Source organism: Eublepharis macularius, chromosome 2 (assembly GCF_028583425.1).
Source record: "Eublepharis macularius isolate TG4126 chromosome 2, MPM_Emac_v1.0, whole genome shotgun sequence".
Taxonomy (NCBI): domain Eukaryota; kingdom Metazoa; phylum Chordata; class Lepidosauria; order Squamata; family Eublepharidae; genus Eublepharis; species Eublepharis macularius.
The window spans coordinates 191151231-191173341 of record NC_072791.1 but is presented as its reverse complement, the minus strand read 5'-3'; the positions used below and the strand labels follow the sequence as shown (position 1 = coordinate 191173341).

The following is a 22111-nucleotide window of genomic DNA, read 5'->3' as shown; positions in this document are numbered from 1 at the left end:
AAGTAGGCAGATGGTATTTGATTAGTATTCTCTGAACATTAAAAGGTAGTATTTTTAAAAAAATAGTTTTCAAGATCAGACATTCCTGTGCTCAGTATTCTCTGAACATTAAAAGGTAATATTTTTTAAAAAAATAGTTTTCAAGATCAGACATTCGTGTGCTCAGCCCACAAACCAGGCTACACCACCTCCCAAGTGATTTTCCTTTGCAGACGTGTCTTTAGGAGATCTTCCGTGTTCAATATAGATGTTCATTTGTGCAGTACATCCACTGCATTTTAAATAAGACATGTAAGTCATCTGCATTATACTTTTTATTTAACAAACAAATGACAACACTAGAAAACACGTTCATAACCAGTGCTTCAGCAGTGAATGTGGGTTCTAGAAAAGGTTCATTAAGATAAATAGCTTGGTTAAGATTTTAAACCATGTTGTATTCCTGCCAGGAATGCTGAAATGCAAGTGTTTACATAGCTGTAATTCCTCATTGGAACATCTACATAATATCAAATATAATCCGCAGTTTTGAAATCAGTACTTATAAAAAGCCAGCATTAACACTTATTAATAGCCCCTTGCAAGTTTATTGCTTTGAGTTAAACATTCCTCATGGAAAATATAGAAACTTAATACTAAACTCCACAGAACCCATTCATCCCCCTCATTCATCCTATGGCGTAAACACTGGAAGCAAGATAGTGAGAACTTCCCAAAGGTGTTTTCAAAATGGAAAGCTAGAACTGAAGTATTCCTTCCCCATGAGTTGCAAACATACTTAACATTACCACTTAGTGCCAGTAGGAAGAGCAAATGTGAGAAACATTTTCCAGAAGTTTAACTGATTACTTTAAGAAGTTTGTACAAAAGGAAATCATGTTCCTTACTTACATAAAAATCTGGTCTTTTAGAAGAAGGCATACATGTCATAATCTCAAAGGAGAAACAACTCACTCCTGCAGACCCAGCACTCAGGTCTCCATGTTTCCAGTGTGCAACAGCAGGTTTCTGAACTCAGCAACGCTTTAGAAATCTCTAACATTAGTCAGTGTGCCTTACTAAAGAAACGCATACTGATGGTGCAGCAGGTGTCAGTTGCCCATTCAGCTTCCAGTTGCGTTTACACAGCATCAAGTGTTCTACCAAGATCACCATCTTCAGAATCATCATCTGAAGCTGCTGAAAATATAGGAGACAAGTCAAAACATCTTCGTACAAATCCAAAAGAAAGTAGTTTTATAATATGAATATGTACACAAAGCACCTCAGACACCACATAACCTCGAACAATAGAATTACTTCAAAATGGAATGTTTCCAACTTAGGAAGTGGGTTCTTGGTTCACTACACATGCCCCCAATTTTATGCCTGGTGGACAGACAGGCAGGCACACATTTGTGCTCAAGAAAAACTGGCTTTTAATGAGCAGCTAGATGTGGAAGTAAAGGGAAACAGTAATGAAGGGTAGTGGCTGGGTTTTTTTAAATGGAGTGAGCACACTACTATCAGGTATTTCTGGTGACTTAAGATGACTAGTTTTAGTTAACTGGATTCTTAGTTCCTTCCCAACATCACCTCTAAACATGCACAAAATATTTGGAAGAGGCTATATACTTGCAGCTATCACAATAGTTTATTGATTTTATCTCGACCTGTAATGATTCCAAGTAAATGTGTGCATGTGTCTTTAAATGCTTGATGAGATAGGTGAAGAGTGGGGGGTGAAGGAGATGGATGAGTGAGTGATATGATTGGTTGATGACTGAGAGGGTGGGCGGAGTGAATGCAGTTTGAGACAGAGTAGGGAGAAAAGGTTTCAGTCAGAAGAAAGCAGGCTAGCTGTGTGCTGCCTGAGTATTATGAGAGAAATATAACCTGTGTGGACCCTGAACTGAGCATGTTTGTGAAAGGACACTCAGTCAGGGAAAGAGAGGCCAGCTGTGTGCTGCCTGAGCAGGTTTAATATTTCTGTGAATGAGAGTCAGAGAAAGAGAGGCTAGCTGTGTGCTGCCTATATTTGAAGTATTTGTGAGAGGACTATTGAGTCTAGTGAAGGAGGCTAACTGTGTGTGAAGCCTTAGAAGAGATCTGTGTGAATGAGTTTATAGGAAGTAACTTTAAGAACCGAGAACTACATTTATGAAACCAATACGCTTCTTGAAAAATAAACATTTATTTTGTTTTGTTATATCCCAGTGTAGCTGTCATTGCTATATCCCATTCATATCCTCAGGGCCACATAGAACCACGAAGATGCCTGACGCTTAAACACGTTACCAAAGGGGAAATTTGAATAAAATATTTTGGAATAATATATTCCTGGTGGCAGCAAACTACCCAGAGGGTGTAAGGGGAAGATTAAAAGAAAAATCTACCCCAAAGAAAGTACAGGTCATAACACGACCATTTTAGTCTGAATAACTCATAGAAATCTACACCTACAGATGAACTATTTCCCCATAAAGGGCCACCCAAAGGGCTTAAGGGTCCTGGGACAGATGTGCTATTGCGGGTCTGCTAATACTCCTGTCCAAAGCAAAAATATTTAGCCTGCTCTAGATATCTGAAGATTAATAATGTAAACCACGCATTTCAGCTCAAAATAACATATAGTCCATTTTGGGTACTACTATGCATACTATTCACTTAATCATAGTTGGGGACAGGTCCTATTATGTCACAATTATATGCAGAGATTCAGTGTTACCACTCCAACAGACAATTTCCTCTTTTAAATGAAAACTTTAAACAAAAAGACTCAAGCAACATAGCTGGGCTGAGGCCAATGGTGTGTTTAGGAGCAAGAGGAGCTGGGACACACAGCCCTAGTTGTCACCCCCCCCCCACCCACATACACACACAGCTAAGCCTGCAGTTACAGAATAGAATTCTAGACAGCCCTCTATGCTGTAAAGCATAAAACAAGCTGTTTACAGGAGCAATAGAAGACACTTTCCATCCTGTGTGATTTTATAATTTTATAGCATTCAGCACAGATCTCTTCCACAGAAGCAGACAAGTACATTGTTGTAGTTATTTAATATTAAACTCATCTGCTTCTAATGCAAAGCCTTCAGATCTTCCCAAGATTCCACAGTTAACCCAAATCCATAAATGAAATCATACACATTAAATAATATAATCAGAATCTGACTTCCTCGACCGTTATTTTTAAACAATGGATGCAGAAAGATAACCAATAAAGGGTGGAAGAGAATGGGAAACTACTGGAGACAAACCAGGTAGTTCCTCCATTGAGAAGTAAAGACAGTAATGAAGTAAGTATCCTTAAATTTCCTACAGGGACAAAAAGAGGAGGTCAATCTTTGCTATATTCCTATCTATTCCCTAAAAAGACCCTTCTCTGCACACTAATTAGACTCCCTACTACCACTGACGGGCAAAGTGCTCTATGAGCCTGCTTGAACGATCGTGCTTTTGGACTCCACTTTGATCCAGCTCCAACCAGAACAAGAGGGAGCATCTTGGACGACGAGCTTGACAATGTTACTTGGTATTCAGGAGTGCTGGGATTTCCACAGATTGAGAAGACAGCTGTAAAACAGACCTACAGGGAACGCCAAGGTACTCACAACAGCACATGTTCTCTCCCTGCCTCCTAATAGTAATGCCAGGCCAATGCTTAGATGTGTGGGCATCCTCCAGAAAACATCAGAGACAAGAGAGAAGCACCAAAAGGAGCAGACACCCTGGCTTCTCAAACATACTTTCCTGAGAGCGTAAAGGGCATGTTATTTTAGGGCAGTGCCCTAGTTGGCTACTGCAGCAACTGTCCCAAAAATGCAAGGGGCAAGCCAGATGGCTAACAGCAAACACAGCTCAGTCATAGCCTACTCAGCTATAACAGCCCTTCCTTAAATGGAAATGAGTTCTGAGAAGACAGCTCTCTGTGAGCAATCGAGAAGTCTATAAAAAGGAAACACTAGGAAGATACTGTCCTCCTCCTAAGCCAAAACTGTTCTTGTCAACTGGACAGAAATTTCCAATACAACTATCCACTGGGGGGGGGGGGGACTAGCATCAAGCCATATTAATCCAAGTTCACTTACCTGAATTACCAGTAATAAAATAATCCAGCCAAAGCCCTGTTGATTTCCAGAGTCAGCTATGCATGGCTTTTAAAACCTTTATTTCAATGAGTAGTAAGTGCTTGACTTTGGCTAGATGCTATTGGCCATTCTTAGGCTCTTCCTCTCCATGGGACACAGCACTGTCTGAATATTCTGAGCCACCTTACTAAAGAGGTGTTTGGAGGATCTTTCCTTAAAGCAGGAGATTAGATATCTCCAGGTCTCCTTTCCATTCTTACAAGTTATTACAACTCTGCACTAAAACAGTAGCCCCTCAGTTGTATTAGGTAAGCCAGCCAAGGCTATATAAAATTTACAAATCAGAGCAAACAACTATGTTTTAGTTCTTAGTACTGTACATTTTAAGATCACTTAAGTTTGTATTCCCTTGTTGGTTTTAACTTTAGTTTCACTTCAAACAAGCAGAAGCCACCTACTTTCAATATCATCCATGTGTGCCTGAAGAGTTCTTGCAAGATTAATAAACTAGAAGCAATACAGAAAGAAGGCATTTTAAAAGTCGCAAAATTTCACAGGGCTTTAAACGATTTTCAAAAAACTTAGCAGCGCAATGATGGCCTTCTAGAGTTTCAAGCATTCTGCTTTTTCATCTATATATGAGGCAGCCCTAGCTGGTCCCAGAAATTAACTCAAAACCTGCAAACGTTGCAGGGGACAGAAAGGATCATAGACATAGCCAGCCAACCTCTCCAGCTGCAGACACTGGGAAAAGAGTTGCCGCAATTGCAGAACTGTCCGTATCAAAAATCCAGCAGTTCATACATCACAAATGACTCATCATGAAAAGTACTTGGAAAGGGGTATAGACAGAACATAGTCCCCCAGATATTTGAATCTGGTTCACTGTACTTAAGGTCACACTATCCGCCGTGTGCCAACAACGGAGTCCTTAAGAGAATATCATAGTTTTAAAGCACAACAGTAGAGCTGCCAAGGCCCATTCAGCCTTCCAGCCTGCTCCAGTTTTAAGTGGAAAATAGCATTCAATAAATAGGATCCCAACAGCCTCACCTGCAAGCAGCAACCACTTCGTGTGCCAAATACAGATCATGAGTTTTTCTCCTTAGTGGAATCAAGCAGGCTGCATAGCACAGGGCTCTGCCAAAGGGTCTTCCTAGGCCCCCATTTTGGGCTTTTTAGGGAATTGAACATTGCAGTTGGGATTTTTCCAGCCCCCTCCCTTCCATGCTCATATGGTCCTTTGGATCTCTAGGCATGTAAACTTTGCGGAGAGGAAGCATGCTGAGTCGGCTTCACAACCTGCTTCCCCTTCAGAAGCAGCACACCAGACTCACCCGGACACGAGTGTTGGCCTCGCTCGCAGTTCCCAGCATATCTGAAAAGCGCTGTTCGCACAAGTGTAACAACACTACAAGGTAAAGCCCAGAACTGATAAATTCATAGTCTGCCTGTAAACAAAAGATGGTAAGTCAAACATTTAAACTGTCAGAAATTCATACTAGTGCTACGTTATACCAGTTATTCTGGGCCATTATACGTACCCAGGGGGGTTATTATCTTAAGCAATATCCATGAAAAACCTCTGTACCTGATCTCAACAAGATCAATGAATTCTTCCTTTTAGAAAAACGGCCTTGTCATGACAGAACTCACAAGCACGGAAGTCTGCACGGTACTTGGTTACATCCGTGTGAAACCAAAATGAAGCTTCAGAGCCACACTAATTAGCAGCAAATCTTGGGGGCTTTTTTATTTGCTCGAGTTGTATTTATTTGCTTGACAATTATCCAAGGTTTAAAATCCAGTAACTGATTTAAATGGTTACAGTGACTAAAGGCAACACTGACGAAAAGAAACCAGCACATGGTTAACTCTTAGCGTTTATTTAGCACTGTTCCAACATCTTAGTAATTAAGATGCAGGGCTTACAGTTGTGTCATTAGTTTAAAAAGGGAGAAATCTACCATCGTCACCTTCGACCAATGAGTTCACAGACCACCTGAAAGCAATAGTATGGCCTTGATTTCTTCTGCTCCCCCCTCCCTCAGAGCTTTCAGGTTTTCCACACCCCTCTACAAAATCAAGAGGGGGCACGGCTCAGTGATGCATCTGCTTTGCATGCAGGTTCAGTCCTTCGCATCTCCAGTTAAAAAGATCTGCTAGTAGAGAACGTAAAATACCCGAGAGGCTGGAGAGCTGCTGCAAGTCCAAGTAGACAACACTTTAACTTACTGACAGACCAATGGTCTGTCTTGGGGTAGGAGTGTGAGTGCGTGTCCTCATATCCTATGATCCTGCTTCACAGATTGCAGGTTAGATGCAGTTTCGGTTGGTCCAAAACGGAGCAGGCAGATTGTCAAGAGGATGGATAAAGGCATCATATCATTCCTCTGCTAAAAACATCTGCATCGGCTACTCATTTGTTTCCAAGCATAATTCAAGTGCTTGTTCTTACCTTTAAAGCCCTAAACGGCTTGGGGGCAGGGTACCCTGAAGGAGTGCCTCCCCATACACTGTTGAGCATACTAGTTAAGATCTGAGTATACTAGTTAAGATCAGCTCTGTGTTTCAGCCTTCAGAGGTGAGGCCAGTGGCAACCAGAAAAAGGGCTTTTTCAGTGGTGGCACCTTGTCTTTGGAATGACATCCCCAGTGAGGCTTACCTGGTGCCTCCCTTACTTTGAGGTGCCAGCCTAAAATATTCTTTACCTAACTCTTGTTACTAAGGGGTTTTATCTTTCCAGTGTTTCCTGGTCTGCGTTTGGCCTGAAGATAATTTTATCTACATCGTTTTAGGCTGTTCAGAGTGTATTTTGTTGCTTTGCCCTGGCTCGTTTTGGTGGTGATGGCCTGCGTTTTTTTCCCCAATGGTTGTTTTAATAGCTTTATCATCTTAGTTGTAAGCTGCCTTGAGCAGGTCCCTGGAGAGGCAGAACATACATAATAAATATTTCCTTTACTCCAACAATGAAAGCCTTGAACCTATGTTCCTCTGCTGCAGCAGTGCAGATGCTAGCTCATGTAGACCAAAACAAAGTATGTTCACTCAAAAGTAACTCTCAAAGTTCAGAAGTTCTCCATCCCAAGTAAAGGAGGCCAAATTGCAATCTGTAGCCCCTCCAAGAGGAAGAAATATCCACTACTAAAAGACACAGGACTGGATCCAGAGAAAGTTCAGAAAAAGTGTTTGCAGGCTGGATCCCCCAAGCCACCTGCTGTTTGCTCGGAAAATCCTGAGAATCGGGAGAGCCTTGTGGACAAGAGGCGTAGCAGAGAAAGGATGTGATGCTACCCAATTCTCTCACTCATTTCTGCCTGCTCTGTACCATTCTGCATTTTTTCCTAAGGGATCTCCTGATCCCCCCCCCTTCCTCCGCCTGCTGGCCCCTGTACGATTTTCAGAGCTGCTTCAGGAAAGCAGGTAAAGATTTTCTTTGACAACTCCTTCTGTAAACTTTTCTACCAAATCAAATCTATGATTTGCTTCCCCTTAGCAGCCGAGATATTTGTTTCTATTCAATCACCCGCAAGAGGCTTAAAAGATATCAGCAAAGAGGATCAGTTTGCCCATATTCACTCTAGCATCTTATCCTACTTCTTCCAAAGTTTAGTGCATGGATTTTTTCTTAACATAACTCAGTTTTCAAATTTATACTCTCATGTGCTCTTTAGCAGATTTAGACACATCAAGAAATGGAGGATCAGGACATCTTTGCCAGCTGATCAAGATCTCAGCTGGACTTCTGTTCTTCCTCCATTTTAGGTATTTAGCCTGGGCGTGGCCAAAGAGTAACAGTCAAAGGACCTTTTTGCGCCTTTGGCTCACAGCCTGTGGCCCTGAAATGAGCCCAGCTAGCAGATCCAGGACCAACCGAGGATATGAAGTCTTGTGATGGTTTTCCATTTTGTTTGTTACTTTGTAAGTTGCTTAAATTCTCCATTGCAGTGAAAATGGGTAAAAATACTTGGAAGCATCAAATTGGTCCAGAAAAGATATTATCTTCTATAAGAAAGCTGTCCTTTACGGCACTAAACTGACACTTACCAAATTAGCCAAAATATACTAACTTGTTCATTTGCATGTGCTCTATGAAGCTCATGGATATCAAAATCATCAAGATTGAGATGCAGCTTCTCTTTGCACAGTTCACAAGTAGTTACTGCTTCTAATGAAGAGCCTGAGGAGACAAGACAAAGACACTTTTAGCTGGCATGGACTGGAAAGCCTTCTGGAAAAGCAAGGTGCCCAGTCTGAAACAATTATGTATACATCACCACTAAAAAAAACAAAAAGACAGTACTTTCATGCGTAACTGAACAACAGGGGAAAAGTAAATATCAATGAATACAGGAGTCAGGGATAGAATTAACAACTTGCATCTGTTCAGAATTTACTTACTAAGACCATTAATGTACTTCTTGAATAATAACAACAACATTTGATTTATATACTGCCCTTCAGGACAACTTAATGTCCACTCAGAGCAGTTTACAAACTATGTCATTATTATCCCCACAACAAAATACCCTGTGAGGTGGGTGGGGCTGAGAGAGCTCCAGAGAGCCATGACTAGCCCAAGGTCACCCAGCTAGCTTCAAGTGAAGGAGTGGGGAATCAAACCCAGGTCTCCAGATTAGAGTCCCACGCTTTTAACCACTACACCAAACAGGCTCTAACACCAAACTGGCTCAGTAGAACTTTAAACATGCCACAGTCATACACACACACATTAAAAATGTGTTCATTCATACATTCTCAGATTACCAATCCAACAGTTTTACACTTTCCACTGATGTACTTTCAGCTTCACTTATGAACGCAGCTAAGGACGGATGGTGTTTTCTTAATATAGTAAAACTTACCACAAGGTTAACTTAGTCATTTGATGAATACATTGTTTAAAAGAGTCCTTGTGTGGCAAGAGATTATCCATTGAAAACATCTACTGCGAACACAGTAACATACTGCGGAAGAACTGAGTTCAATATGGTTTCGTTGCCAGCTTTTATTTCTGCCCGTGACTGTGAGACAAGCACATCTATGGAAGTGAGGAAACATGACTACCAAGGCCAAAAATGTTTTAAAGGTAAAAAAACAAATTAGTCTACTTGGTTCTCAGAAGTCCGTGGGCAACAAAAGCTGTACAACGAAAGCATTTCATGTACTGATAGTTAATAAAGACCAAGATGGGTACAGCACAGTCTTCAGGCTCCATACGTTATTATATTTATTTATTTATATTTTTATAAATTTTATACACACACACACACAATTAAAGCCATTACAGTAATCATCAGTGAGTAAAAGGAGAACTAAAAAAGGCAGCAGTGTCACGGGCAACAGTACAGCAGTACATTGCCTCTCCCCCCACCATTGCCAACCCTTATATAAAAGCTTGAGGAACCCCACGATGAGGGAGAACTAGTCTCAGAGAAAAGCTTGTCCTCCGAGACCAGACTCCCTCCTTACTAAGCAGATATGAGGGGCATTCCAATTAAAGCTTAGAAGAACACTATGAGTGGGATGATGTGGGCTCACAGGCATGCATCCTCTAGGCAGATTCACACGCACACACGCCCTTAAACCCCAGGAAGCAATCAACAGCTGCTCATTTCTCTTCAGCCTACTTCATAGCACTATCCAGTTCAGGGCTCACACCTACATGTTGCTCTCCACTGCCAATATTTCTTAGCAACCTGAGAGAAACACAAACACGCAGCCTTTGGGCCCTCAAGGCCACCTGGAAATCTCCCCACCGTACACATCTAACTGGCAAGGAGGGAGATTAGGGTCTATGCTGAGGATAGACTTTGATACCCTCCCCCCTGGCTTTGACTGTAATATAGGAGAATACCAATGCATTGATTTATGGGATATTAATTCCTCTGTACAGAAGCATTCCAAACATACTCCAACTACAGTTTAACATTATCAGAAGGAGTTTGGACTAGACAAGTCCAACAGCATAACTGCATTTCTCTCAGTGAAATCCACTGAAAGCCTAACAGTGCTTGGAAAAGAACTTCCAAGATGAGGATTTGAAGCAGAGATGTTGTGGCAGGGAAATTTCACTCCATATCTCCCCCTCCCCCAGCTGCTTCCTCCTAGCAAAGTGTCTGTTAGGCTTTTATGAACATGTAACTCACTGTTAGAGCCTGAATGTTAAACAAGCAAACACAATGACTTGCAGATTTTGGGCTTTTTTATTCACAGTTTATATGTATAGCTTTCAGAATCATTTTTAACATCTGAATTATGCAAAGAATACTGTTGTCACCCAAACAGCTATTCTACAAAGAAGCTGCCTTACCAGAGTTAATCTTGGACTGTAGCCACTTTTTCATACACTCCTGATGAACATACCGCAGGCTTCCAGTGCATTTGCATGGCTCTATTAAAGGGTTAGTGGGAGACGTAGATGACATCTGACATATTCTGCACAAATCTCCCTCTTCCTCTTCAGAATCCTCTAAAAGAAGACTAGGGAGGAAGAAAAGTCACGAGGATGAAGAGACTGGAATGGCACTGCCCTTATGAGAACATGCACCGGAATCACATGAAAACACTGCAAGCTTGTGATAGATTAACAGTTTTTCCCAACCCAAGCAACTTGAAAAAATGCCATTTATGTACTAATTTTACCCAACCCAAGCAACCATTTATGTACCATTGCTAGAAGACTTTTCCAAATACCAAGTTGAAGATTTCATAGTACATTCACCATTTTATAATTTTTTTAAAAGGCTTAAATAAATAGCTTCTTACCTCTCTTTAATTTTCTGAAGCTTTTCAGGATCTCTTGAAGGAGGTACTTTGGACTTGTCATTATCTTGCCCAACAGACTGATTCCAGCCAGATGGAATAATGTCTACAGTTATCATAACATTGTCAGATAAGTTGTTTCCCAGTGTTGGTGGTACTGCAAACCTCAAGAGAGAACCAGGAAATATTCCTGATGTTCCTGAATTTCTTCTACTGTGCACTGAATCTGGCACAGAGGTGGATGTAGCACTGTTTGGTACTGCAGGTGTTGGTGGCCTTGCAGTAGGCCTGAGGGAATCACTTTGTGCTTCAAGGGATGCTTCACCACCCGATTCTCTTCTCCTAAAAAGATGCTGCGGTCTAGCCGATATTTCAGAGGTAGAGGTTCTTGCAGTTTCATCTCTGCCTTCTCTCCTCCTTCTGGAAAACAAAGGTGTACACCTATTCCTTAGCGACGATGATAGCCAGGATCCTGCATTTCTACTTTCAGACTCATGCCTGTAACTCTCAGCTTCTGAATCAGAACCAGGATTTGGTGAAACACCGGACAGGCCCCATCGTCTTCTAAGAAAGCTAAATCCCTGAGAAACATCAGGAGACTGAGCTTCTATACCTTCAGAAGCTGCAGCTGTGTCAGCAGTACTAGCTTGAGTAGAAGAAAGAGGTCTTGAAACCGTTGAATCTTCAGAACCTAACTGTCTGGAAGTCAAAGAATCTTGACTAGACCTTCTCGAGAAAAATGTAGAGGACATACTAGAAGCTAAACGAGATAGCAGTTGCCTAGTTGTTCGCCTTCCTTCAGTATCTCCAGGAGATTCACTTAGTGACCTTTGGGACTGTGGGATCCTTTCAGAACTGCTAGAGGAACTGGCTCCATTTCTCATGGCACCATGAGTAAACTCTGGCTGTATATTCCTTTCCAAAAATTCTCCTTCTCTTGGGACATAGTTAGATCTTGAACTCCAGCTATGGTCTCTAGAGTGTAATGATGATTGATGTTCAGAAGGCAACTGGCGGTTCATGGATGTGTTCAACCTCAAAGAGCTTAATGAGTTGTCTTTTGGTCTTGCTCCTTGTGCATATGAAGAAGCAGATCTCTCCTGAAGATCTGCCATGGAAGAATAATAAAAATAAACAAACAAGTTAATTCTTTTAACATATGTATTGACCAAGCAATATTGTAAGACTAGCTAAATGAAGCAATGATTATACTTGCCATTACTAAGTGTATTGTGCAGTCCAATTTTAAACATTTTTGTTCAGTAATAGGTCTCTGGCATTCCATGTAACTCAAGTACACACAGGACGGCAACATTCATTTTTGCCGAGAACACAGTAAACTCTATATTTGAAGTTACTTCACCACTTATGCAACCTGAATATATAAACTGCTGCATACAAGCCAATGCACCAACAGCATTAATACTACACACACACTTTATTAGAATCAACCTTTTAACAACCATCCAGGGACTGAGTCTGAAGGCAGATGGCTCAAACACGTGCTGTCCCATTAACTTTCAAAAGACTCTAGTTATGAATATAACTAACAAATGAATACAGTACATTATTTTTTCATCTCTGCTTTTTATAGGGTTGGTGCCCGTGGTCAGTTGAAAGGCACTGACAGTTCCCCTCCACACCAGCAGTCCCACACAATCCCAAAGAAGTGGAGTCCATGGCTCACAGAACCCACATGGACTAACACCGCAGGCAGAGAAGCTGTAGTGGGGAGGGAACAAAGTCACCCTGTCCTCCCTTCTTCACCAGCAGTGACGGAAGAGAGACTTGCAGTCTCAGGAATCAACTTTCTCAGGGTTGGATGAGACTGTTGGAGGGAGGGAAACTTGGGAATGATTCCTGACCCTTGCATATACAGACTGAAAGATCCAACACACATTTTAATTTTGTTCCAAATATACAGGGTGCCCACATGAAACCTTTACAACTTTGAATCACAATATACGTTAAATGAAAACGTAACAGTAATAAAGCTTGCTTTATTCTTATTTATTTTATTTAACTTATATACCGCCTCTCCACCATATTTAGCGTTCCAGGCAGTTTACAACATAGAGCATATCCAACATATCCAAAAAGTGTATTTTGACAGTTACCCAAATCCCAAGTCAACACGAGCCCCCCCATCACCCGGAGGATGTCAAGTCAATACGGTGACTCCAGGTTCTCCCAATATCATGTTCCATCTCTCTCACAACATGAGGCTTTTCAGATCTCCAAAACACGTTTTTTTTGCTGTAATGAACTCTGAGTTGTTTTACCGTACAAAAAGTATGTTACATTATACTTTCACTCAGAAGCTGTACTTATTTAAAGTTGTAAAGGTTTTGTGTAGACTCCCTGTAGTGTTTAGGAAGCCAGTTGACAGAAAAACAAAAAAGTAAACAAAGGGGAAGTGGCACAACGATGTAACAAGAAAGAACAGATACAATCTAGCATTGCTTCATTTGTAAATACAGTGACAACCTGATGTTTCAATATTTTAATAGTAAAATGAAAAACTGAACCTAGTTTCACCTCACCTGGATTTTAATGTTAATAATTCCACAACAAGGGAACACTAGTATGAAGACTCATTACTTTTTAGTTTCAACTGCCTTTTTCATAAAGCTGAAACTCCATGTTTAATACTAATGCATATACAGTGATATACACCCCCTAATCTAAAACTTGTTATCAGGCTTTAGTTAAGTGTGCTAAAGACGACAGCCTGAATGCCGTTTTATACATGCAACTAGCTTCTGTACTGTAACTGCCTCTGGGGTCACATTTGCACGGAAGCTAATGCATGAACTAGGCTACCCACAAATATAGCCTTGGTATTCAGCAGAGATTTCTGCATCAGCATATTTTTCCATCCCACAAGAATCACTTCGGGGCAACAACTAGTGTATCTGTCAATGATCTAGGTTACACATTATGCTTTTCATACAAATGTAGCTCTGGAGACAGCACAATGCATGGCTTATGGGGAAGATTTTTCCATGCCTGAAGTGGCTCTTTTCTTTTTGCTTGTTCTGGACACCAGAATTAGTATTGTGCAATGATCCTATTTTATTAACCAGAATGAACCAGGCTCATTGTAACAGGTAGGAAATCTACTGATCCAATACATAAGTTGACAACACAAGCTAACTTTTAGGGTCAATTATAACAGCGTATGTGCTTTAAACTCATTTTTCCCATGGAAACGATGCTACAGCTACTTTCTAAAGGAACTCAACATCCAACATCTTGCTGTCAGGGCTTAATCACAGAGCTTAGGTAAGTAAAAATGAGATGTCAGACTTTTCATGAACATTAAAAATGGAACCCAGCATAAAACATGTTCCCCCAAATTTCCAGTGTCCAATACATACATGATGAAGATGGAAAATCACCACTCCTGTGACTGTAATCCACAAGACTACCAATGGATGGTAGTCTTGTTCTTTCTAGCTCTCTCCTCTCTCTCACAAGTTCAGTTCCTAACGACCCAGGTACCATAGATGAAGATCTGGGCACATCGTTATACTTCCATGGGGAATCTAAAACAGGAAAGTTAACACTGAAAAGTCTTCTGCTTCTGTTTTGATTGCTCTTTGGATGACACTTCCTCTGAATATTAAGGTGCAGCTCTTTCACTATTTACTGTGAAATGAGCTGGCAAGGAAGTGCACACCCAAAACTCCTGACCTCACTAAACGTGGACACAAGTGGAATGAAATGTCCTCTGAACAGAGTGGAAAGTGTGTAGTTTTTTCATAAAGCAAACCAAGACATGAATCTGTGTCTCTGGCAATTGTCAAACCTTTCCCCTTGTCAATCTGTAACAAAGATATTTCACCATGTGTTAAACTTCTACTGAGTGAGTACAAATACATTTTATGAACTGTAAAAGGAAATCAGTTCAGGCAGAGAACCAGACTATTCTAAGAACTCTGACTAGGGAACAAAGTCCTCTTTATGTATTTTATTTCCTCAACACAGAAATTTTGTAAAACCTTACACATACACATAATAACCAGAAAAAGGCTTTGGCATACAGCAACATGAAGTTTATTTATCTTGTGAAGCTTGCAAACATTACCTGAAACTGTGGTTAAGCCATTACTTCTTACACCAGAGGTAGATGTATAAGAAAGCTTAGGTCTCTTAGAATCACTATCTTGTTGCTGGTTACGCAGCCTTGAAGAATATGCTCCCTGAGTTCTTTCGGATTCACCAAGCCAAGTCGATGCAAGATGAGAAGTCGATGATGCAGACTACCATCAAAAAAATTAATAGGTGAGTTAAATGTTCTTTTCCATACCAAAAAAAGTTAAATTTATATACAAAAGTTAAGACGACAATTAAAATGCAACTATTACACGAGAAAGTAGGTAAGATAATGAAAAGAACTGATACAGAAATGAGATTTTAAAATCTTAAGATACCAAGTTCAAGAGTCTCTCAGCCCGACAATTAAGATTATTTCTAATCCATCACTGGTAACTAGTTAACACAACTCCTTTGCAAGCAAAGCTTCCAAATCCTACTTGTAGGGCAATTCCTGCTATTTATATTAGCCTTCTGCAACTTAAACCTAGTATAAACAGCTGCTGAGAAATTTAAAAGTTATTCCCTGCTTAATGTCACATATCGATGTTTAAAAGGCTCAGAATAAAAGGTTCAGAATATAAATCAAGTTATGGTTTCCCCTTTGTTAATAACATCTCATTATCCATCCATTTTCCCATTTTTATGGTTGTCTTCTTGCATGCTTTTCTAACTTCTAAAAGATGACTGCAATGGGCTGTATGTGGAGCTACTCTTGAAGACAATTTTGAAACTTCAACTTACAGAATGGGCTAGTTCAGCTCCTGCAGCAAGTAATGCCTACTGTTTAAAACCTGAATGTGTTAACAGTTTTCAGGCTTAATTCAAGAAACTGGCTTTGATTTTTAAAGCCATGATAAGTCTAGCTCTAGGATATTTTGAGAGAGGAACTTTCCCCTTCATCCCACCATCACTATCAGAAGTGATAACCTCTAAGTTCGAGAAGAGGACATTTGCAGAGGTAGCTCCTTTAGAAAATGTGAGGTATGCCCAGTAGATAAAAACATTAGTTTTGTCAAGCTTTCGCTATATTGGGAAGGAGTTGGTTTTAATATGCTTTCTTTACACATTATTAAACATTACAAAAAACATCTCTTTGGTAAACTACTTTAAAAATTGTGTGATTTATGAAATGACACATAAAATAAAGCAGTTTAGTATTCTGAGGATAGGAACAATAAATATTCCAACTACTTAAGATGCACTATTTAAAAATGTTTATACTCTTTTGAAGATTTCTTCTGAGCATAAATCTTTGTGACTTCTCTTTTTCTTTGTTTAGTTATCCAAATAACTCACCTACTGCCAGAAATAGGCCATCCTCCACTTTCAACACCTTCGTCTTACTTTGTTCCCCAGCCTGCCCCACTATTTTTGCTTTTACATTTCAACCATCTTATTCTTTCTATACCACACAGCCAAATGCAGTTAATATAAGTAACAATGATGACACAATTGAAAAACAAGAGCATAACTGTGAAGAAAGAGACCAACTGAGATTCCTTTTATTCTTCATTGGATTGCAATTATATGCATGCGTGCTTTCCACAGAAGAGATTCCCCCCTGCCCCCAAAACATGGGAAGGAACATGTTTGACTATTTTGTATTCTTTCCCAATGAGTCTATGTCCTTATTTCAAGATCTTACTTATTGCCACCAATATTTCATGTTATGCAAGTTCTCTCATCTATCCTACTTTATCTAATCTAGTCTAGGTGACTCAGTAAAATTGTTAACCACAAATCGATTTGTGTATATTTGATTTCAGCCTTTCAAAAAAACAGGTTTTTTGTTTACAGTAAATCTGCAAAATATTTTTCCTCGTAATATATTAGTATGGAAGGGCAGGGTAGTGCGTGTTTCTTAAAAATGAACTAGGATCCCTGAACAAACAGTACTCAGGCAGGGTGAGTAATACAAAATATGAAGTATTCACAGAAAGTGCTGGCACTAATTGTGTACAAGATTTTGAGAAAACCCACAATGTTTAAATATGGATCCTTAGACCGCTGAATGTTTCTAATACAATTTTCATATATTCATGAGATTAAACTATTCTTCTGCAATTCCACTGTATCCTCTAAAAACAAGTCTAGATGTTCATACAGTGCATGTGTTTCTCTGAATCTTGTTTATGAGAAAGGAGTTTGTTATTAGTTCCTGTGACAATTGACTTGCTTTCCATCAATTTGAAAGCAATTAATTAGAACCTTTAACAACCCTTACCAATCTGTTTCTGCTTCCTGAAAGTCTTCCAGACCATGGACGGTCAAGGGTTCCTGAGTAGCGAGCTGGAGAAGAAGTTGGAAGCTTCCACAGGCTTTCATAGGCTTCTCTTTCTCCAATTGACCAATCTCTACTGGAACTATGCAACCGGCTGGATTCCTAGGAAACAAGAAGACCTTACCCTTCCATTCCAACTACCGTCTCTCATAAACATCTTAATATGCAGTGTGGACACTTAACACTGCAACTTTTAATCAAAGCATTGTGCTACAACAGATTAAAGATTACTACTCAAATCCTATTGTTGCACTTATGATCCACTAGAAATCTAAAAAAAGTGAAGCCGATTCACGTTATCTACATGTATTACATTCTAAGTATATGATCAGGGAATGCCCTTAATAAGATCATGGAAGTCAATGACTGAAGCTTAGCTTCCATTCAGCTGTGATCTAAACAGAGGAAGAGCCAAGCACCACTCCATTTCTTCTAAAGAATGGGAGGAGTACAGAGATTAAGCTCAAGGAACTAGGCCTTCTTTCCTCTTACTCCCACATTCTTTTCTGAGACCTGGGTCACCCAGCCAGTACCCGCCTGGTGCACAAGGCTACAGCTGAACTCGTGAAGACAGTTTGTGGCGGTTCATCAGAAATGGGCGCAGACAGACCGCCGGTTCGCGAACCCAGTTCATCACGAACTTTGGTTCATATTTCAGTTCATGCCCATCTCTACTGGCTATAAATTAGCCAGCAAAGGTTTAATGAAGGGTTTAAGCTAAACTGTTTTAACAATGCATTCCTTTATACAATGGAGGCAGTGTGTAATATGTAAGTAAGAAGAAACAGAAAAGGGAATTGTGGCATGTTGCACTTCACAATGTCTCATTTTAATAGGAATTAATTTCTCCTTTGCCAGTTCTCAGAGTCTCCTTAGTACTTTTACTTAACCAAAGGAAGTGACGGATGTATTCATGGTCAATTTACACTGATTTAATTACAGGAGGAATCATCAGTTTCTGCAACAAGAACTCCTTCCTCACTAATCAAGCATATGGGCAAAGGTGATCCAGTAGACATTAAAAACTGTACTTGACTTCAAAGAAGGCTCTTGAGAAAAATTAGGGAACACAGAACAGACCACAGTCACTGAGGATTAGTAAGTGGTAAAACAGAAAACAGAAGTAAACAGCCTTCAGAATGGTCCACAGGGATTAGGATCTGAACCTGGGTTATTTACTTTGTTCAAAAATTATCTGGAGACAAGCAATAAGATGGTGAAGCCTGTAGAGGACACCAAGTTATTAAAGATTATAAGAACTAGAGTGAATTGTGAAGAAATCAAGACAATCCCTCTAAACTGCAAAGTGGACCATGGTTTAATTGAAGTGTAAAGTGAGTCAACTGGAGCAAAAATCCTAACTTTACATACACACCAACGGGGTTTGAACTTGCAGTGACTGACCAATAAAAATCTTGGAGTTATGGTTGAAAAAGAAATTCTGTACTAGGGATTGCAGAAACAAAAAACAGTATTGTAATGGTCCTGGCTAGGTCTATGGTATATTCTCTGTATGATTTTGGTTGCTGCCATCTTTAAAAGGATATCATAGAACCAGAAGAAGTAAAGAAAAGGGAAGCCAAAATGATCAGGGGGTTGGAACATGCTCTTTGATGAAAGGCTAGAGAGATGGGGATTCAGTTGAGAAGACTGTGTGGGGCAGACAACAAAAGTTATGTTTATAAAATGATGCTCAACATGGAGAAAATAGACAATTTTGTTTCGTTCGAAATACTAGAACCTACGGTACCTAATGAAATAATGAGGCAGCACCTTAAGAACAGACAACAGAAAATAATTATGCACTGTGGAAAGTAGTGACTTGAGGAAGTCGTTCCCACAGCAAGTGACCATGGTCACTGGATTAGACAGATATAAAAGAGTATTAGAGAAATTCAAGGATGGCTAAATATCTTTGAATGGGAGGGTCATGTGAGAGCAAGTTGTTTGTTGGCAGCAACAGGGAAGGCTTTAGCCTACATGGTCGTTCTGGAGCATCTATAACAGCTATAAAAACCAGGATGCTAACACTAGATGGACCAGTACTCTGACCCAGCAGAACTCTTTGTTTTTATTAAAATTAACTTGCAATAACTGCAACATGACTCTAAATACATACAAGATGTATCCTGTTAAGATCTCCTTTTGATCAGGGCACATTTGTTTTCTGTAAGTCGTACAGAATATCATTACTAAACAAGACTAAGTACTGACTGTTGCTATATCTATTTTTAGCAACTCTACTCATCCCTAAAGAAGGGAAAAATTGCAGTCCACTGCTTTTGTTTCCATAAGAACAGACTTTCAAATCTCTCATTAATTATAACTTCTCCTGTACGAACTCACAAAAAAAGCATTTTTGGAAAAAATACAATGTATTCAACTTGCTCTACAGTGTATCCACCTTATTCAGGAAAACCTGAAGAGATGCTGGATGTTCTATTTCTAGAGTTCCCAAGTAGTTAAAAAAAAAAAAAAAACAGGTTCAAGGGAACCCAATTCAGATCACTGAAGTGTATGCAGGAGTCTGCCCCAGAAGAAATAGGTTCTACAGGCCTTTCACGCCAAGGAAATGTTCCCCAATAGCTCTGATACTTTTTTTTTTTGCACTGTGTATCACAAATATACATGTCTTAGATTGGACTTCTTGCAAAAAAGCCCCCCTTTCTCTCCAGTTAACTTCAAATAAGTATAGGATTACAGTGCTAAGTAACTTTCCCAAAGTCAAAAACACTGTAACATTTGGTAACTCTACTTTTCACAAGCTCTACTGAATCTACGCACACGATTTTATTTCATGTGTGCTGCCAGCATTCTAACAGATTAGTTCAAGTTCTCTTTAAAAAGCAGCATGAAGGTTCATATTAAGTTACTTGAAGAAACTGCAACAGTCTCTGGAAACAAGAACAGACCTCATAATTGACACAGAGCAAAAGAATTTTTAAAGAATATTCCCCAAACGCCACAGAGATATGCTTAAGCATCTTTTCATAACCAGATCTTAACATTACAAATGGATTACTAGCAGTAAGAGCTTGAACTAAATCAAGCTGTGTCTTGTTTCATGGGAGCAAGTTCCTATAAATGCCATTATTTCATTTTTCTTGCATTTTGAAAACGTTCATCCTACCAAAAAAAACATCATCAGAGCAAAAGAACTGGCACACTAGAGAAGAAACATATACATTTGTGCCTTCAGGGCTCATTTTGAGGGGGAACGCACAGGAACGCAGTTTCTGCAGTTCCCCAAAGAGGTCACATGACAGCCATTTTGGGCCCGTTTCGACCTGGATTGGGGCCGAAACGGCACAGATTGGGCCTCTGATGGGTGGTGGATCACTCTCCCGCTCAGCAGCAGCCCAATTCTGACCATTTTGGACCCCCTTTTCAGCCCCTTTTTGTCATTTTGGGCCCAATTTTAGCCCTGAACGGCCAGGATTGGGTCCAAAACAGCCAGGATAGGTGATGTCAGGGGGTGTGGCATAAGCAAATCAGTTATGCTAATGACACTTCTGGTGATGTCAAGGGACGTGGCATATGCTAATGAGTTATACTAATGAGTTCCTCCAGCTCTTTTTCTACGAAATGACCCCTGCGTGCCTTTAAGGTCTTTCTACGCACGCTGTTCAAAGCTAACAGAGCTACCGGAACTTAATCAAGAAAACCAGTTACTGCTATTCCCTACTACTAAGTATCACTGACAATCTTGGGCCTTTCAGCCAGACATAAAGATGCTCCCAGGGAAAAACCCCAGTGGACTCAACTTTTGATGAACTAGGGGAGTTCTGGATGTGACTAATGTCAGTTCTACCAAACATTCAGTAGAAAACATTAAATAGAGGAACAATATTTTGTTATATTAATTCCTAATTAATCAGCAAAAAGAGAATCTTATGGGGGGATGAGGGTTTTTTTCCCCTTGTATGTCAACAATGCTGAGCCATCAAAGCTGACAGTACCACTGCCAAACACTATTTACCTGGCATGGAGGCTCCAGTCTCAGTGAAGAGTCTCTTGTACGATATGAGTCAGTAAAACCAGTTCCTCCACTTCCAGTGCCTGTCCTAGCACTTCGAGAATTTAATGGCTGAGAAGACACCCTCCGTGGAATTCTAGAAGGCTTCGATTCCATTCTCCGTGCACTATGAAATAAATATTATAGTTTTCCAGTCAGATAATAGGGTGTACAATGCTTGTCTTTACTAAATAATGGGTCTGATTTTATGGTTCATACACGGTTTCAATAGTGACCTTTCACACACACACACACACACAAAAAAGATGCAGAGGTCAGTAAGTTTAGTTTTTAAACACAAGATTAAAATAATTTAGATCTCTTAATTTTTCTCTACATTAAACAGAAATACACTAAATATTCCTTGCCTATACACTTCCTGTAGTTGTCATATAGCAATGTAAATAAAAGTTCCAGGCACAATAACATTACAAGCAACCTTTAAACAATATAGGAGCCTCACAACTCTGTGTCACAGAACGTAAGCAACACAATCTGAGAGCTTGAAAGGGAGGAGAGAGAGACAAACAGTTCTACCCACATCAAAGATGGATGTGTACAAAGTGTCTCTAGAGCCACGTAACTGTTAACAATAGACTGAGAACTATTAAGGAGTGTAATGTGAACACAAGACTCCAGGTTACTAACACAGCATTGCCAATGGCCATACATGCTTGAGTACATTACTCCTCAATATACATTCCATAGCAAAGTCAGAGCTAGGAACCACAAATGAGCAATTGCTGCAATAAAAACTAACAGTGGCCTGAATCACAGGTATAGTTTAGGGATAATAACATTATGAATGGCTGCATTCATTATCCTGGCTACCTTTAAACAATTAAGTAGTTTAGTAAATTGGTACTACAGTATTATGAC

At 39.9% G+C, this 22111-nt stretch overlaps 1 protein-coding gene across 5 annotated transcripts in view; it reads right to left on the bottom strand.

Moving 5' to 3' along the window:
- Window positions 1-296: 296 nt before the first annotated feature.
- Window positions 297-22111, bottom strand: part of MARCHF7 (membrane associated ring-CH-type finger 7) — a 28927-nt gene continuing 7112 nt past the window's right edge. For 3 of the 5 annotated variants that reach the window (XM_054970660.1, XM_054970658.1, XM_054970659.1), the window contains exons 2-11: window positions 21197-21359; window positions 17161-17319; window positions 14926-15100; window positions 14216-14383; window positions 10839-11943; window positions 10384-10553; window positions 8141-8250; window positions 5408-5521; window positions 4529-4577; window positions 297-1179 (exon numbers count right to left, since the gene is read on the bottom strand). In XM_054970660.1, the coding sequence (XP_054826635.1) occupies window positions 1121-1179; window positions 4529-4577; window positions 5408-5521; window positions 8141-8250; window positions 10384-10553; window positions 10839-11943; window positions 14216-14383; window positions 14926-15100; window positions 17161-17319; window positions 21197-21349 (2262 nt within the window). In that variant the 5' untranslated portion in view covers window positions 21350-21359 and the 3' untranslated portion in view covers window positions 297-1120. The remainder of the gene's footprint in view (window positions 1180-4528; window positions 4578-5407; window positions 5522-8140; window positions 8251-10383; window positions 10554-10838; window positions 11944-14215; window positions 14384-14925; window positions 15101-17160; window positions 17320-21196; window positions 21360-22111) is intronic. The other 2 variants (XM_054970661.1, XM_054970662.1) reach the window with 2 other exon arrangements.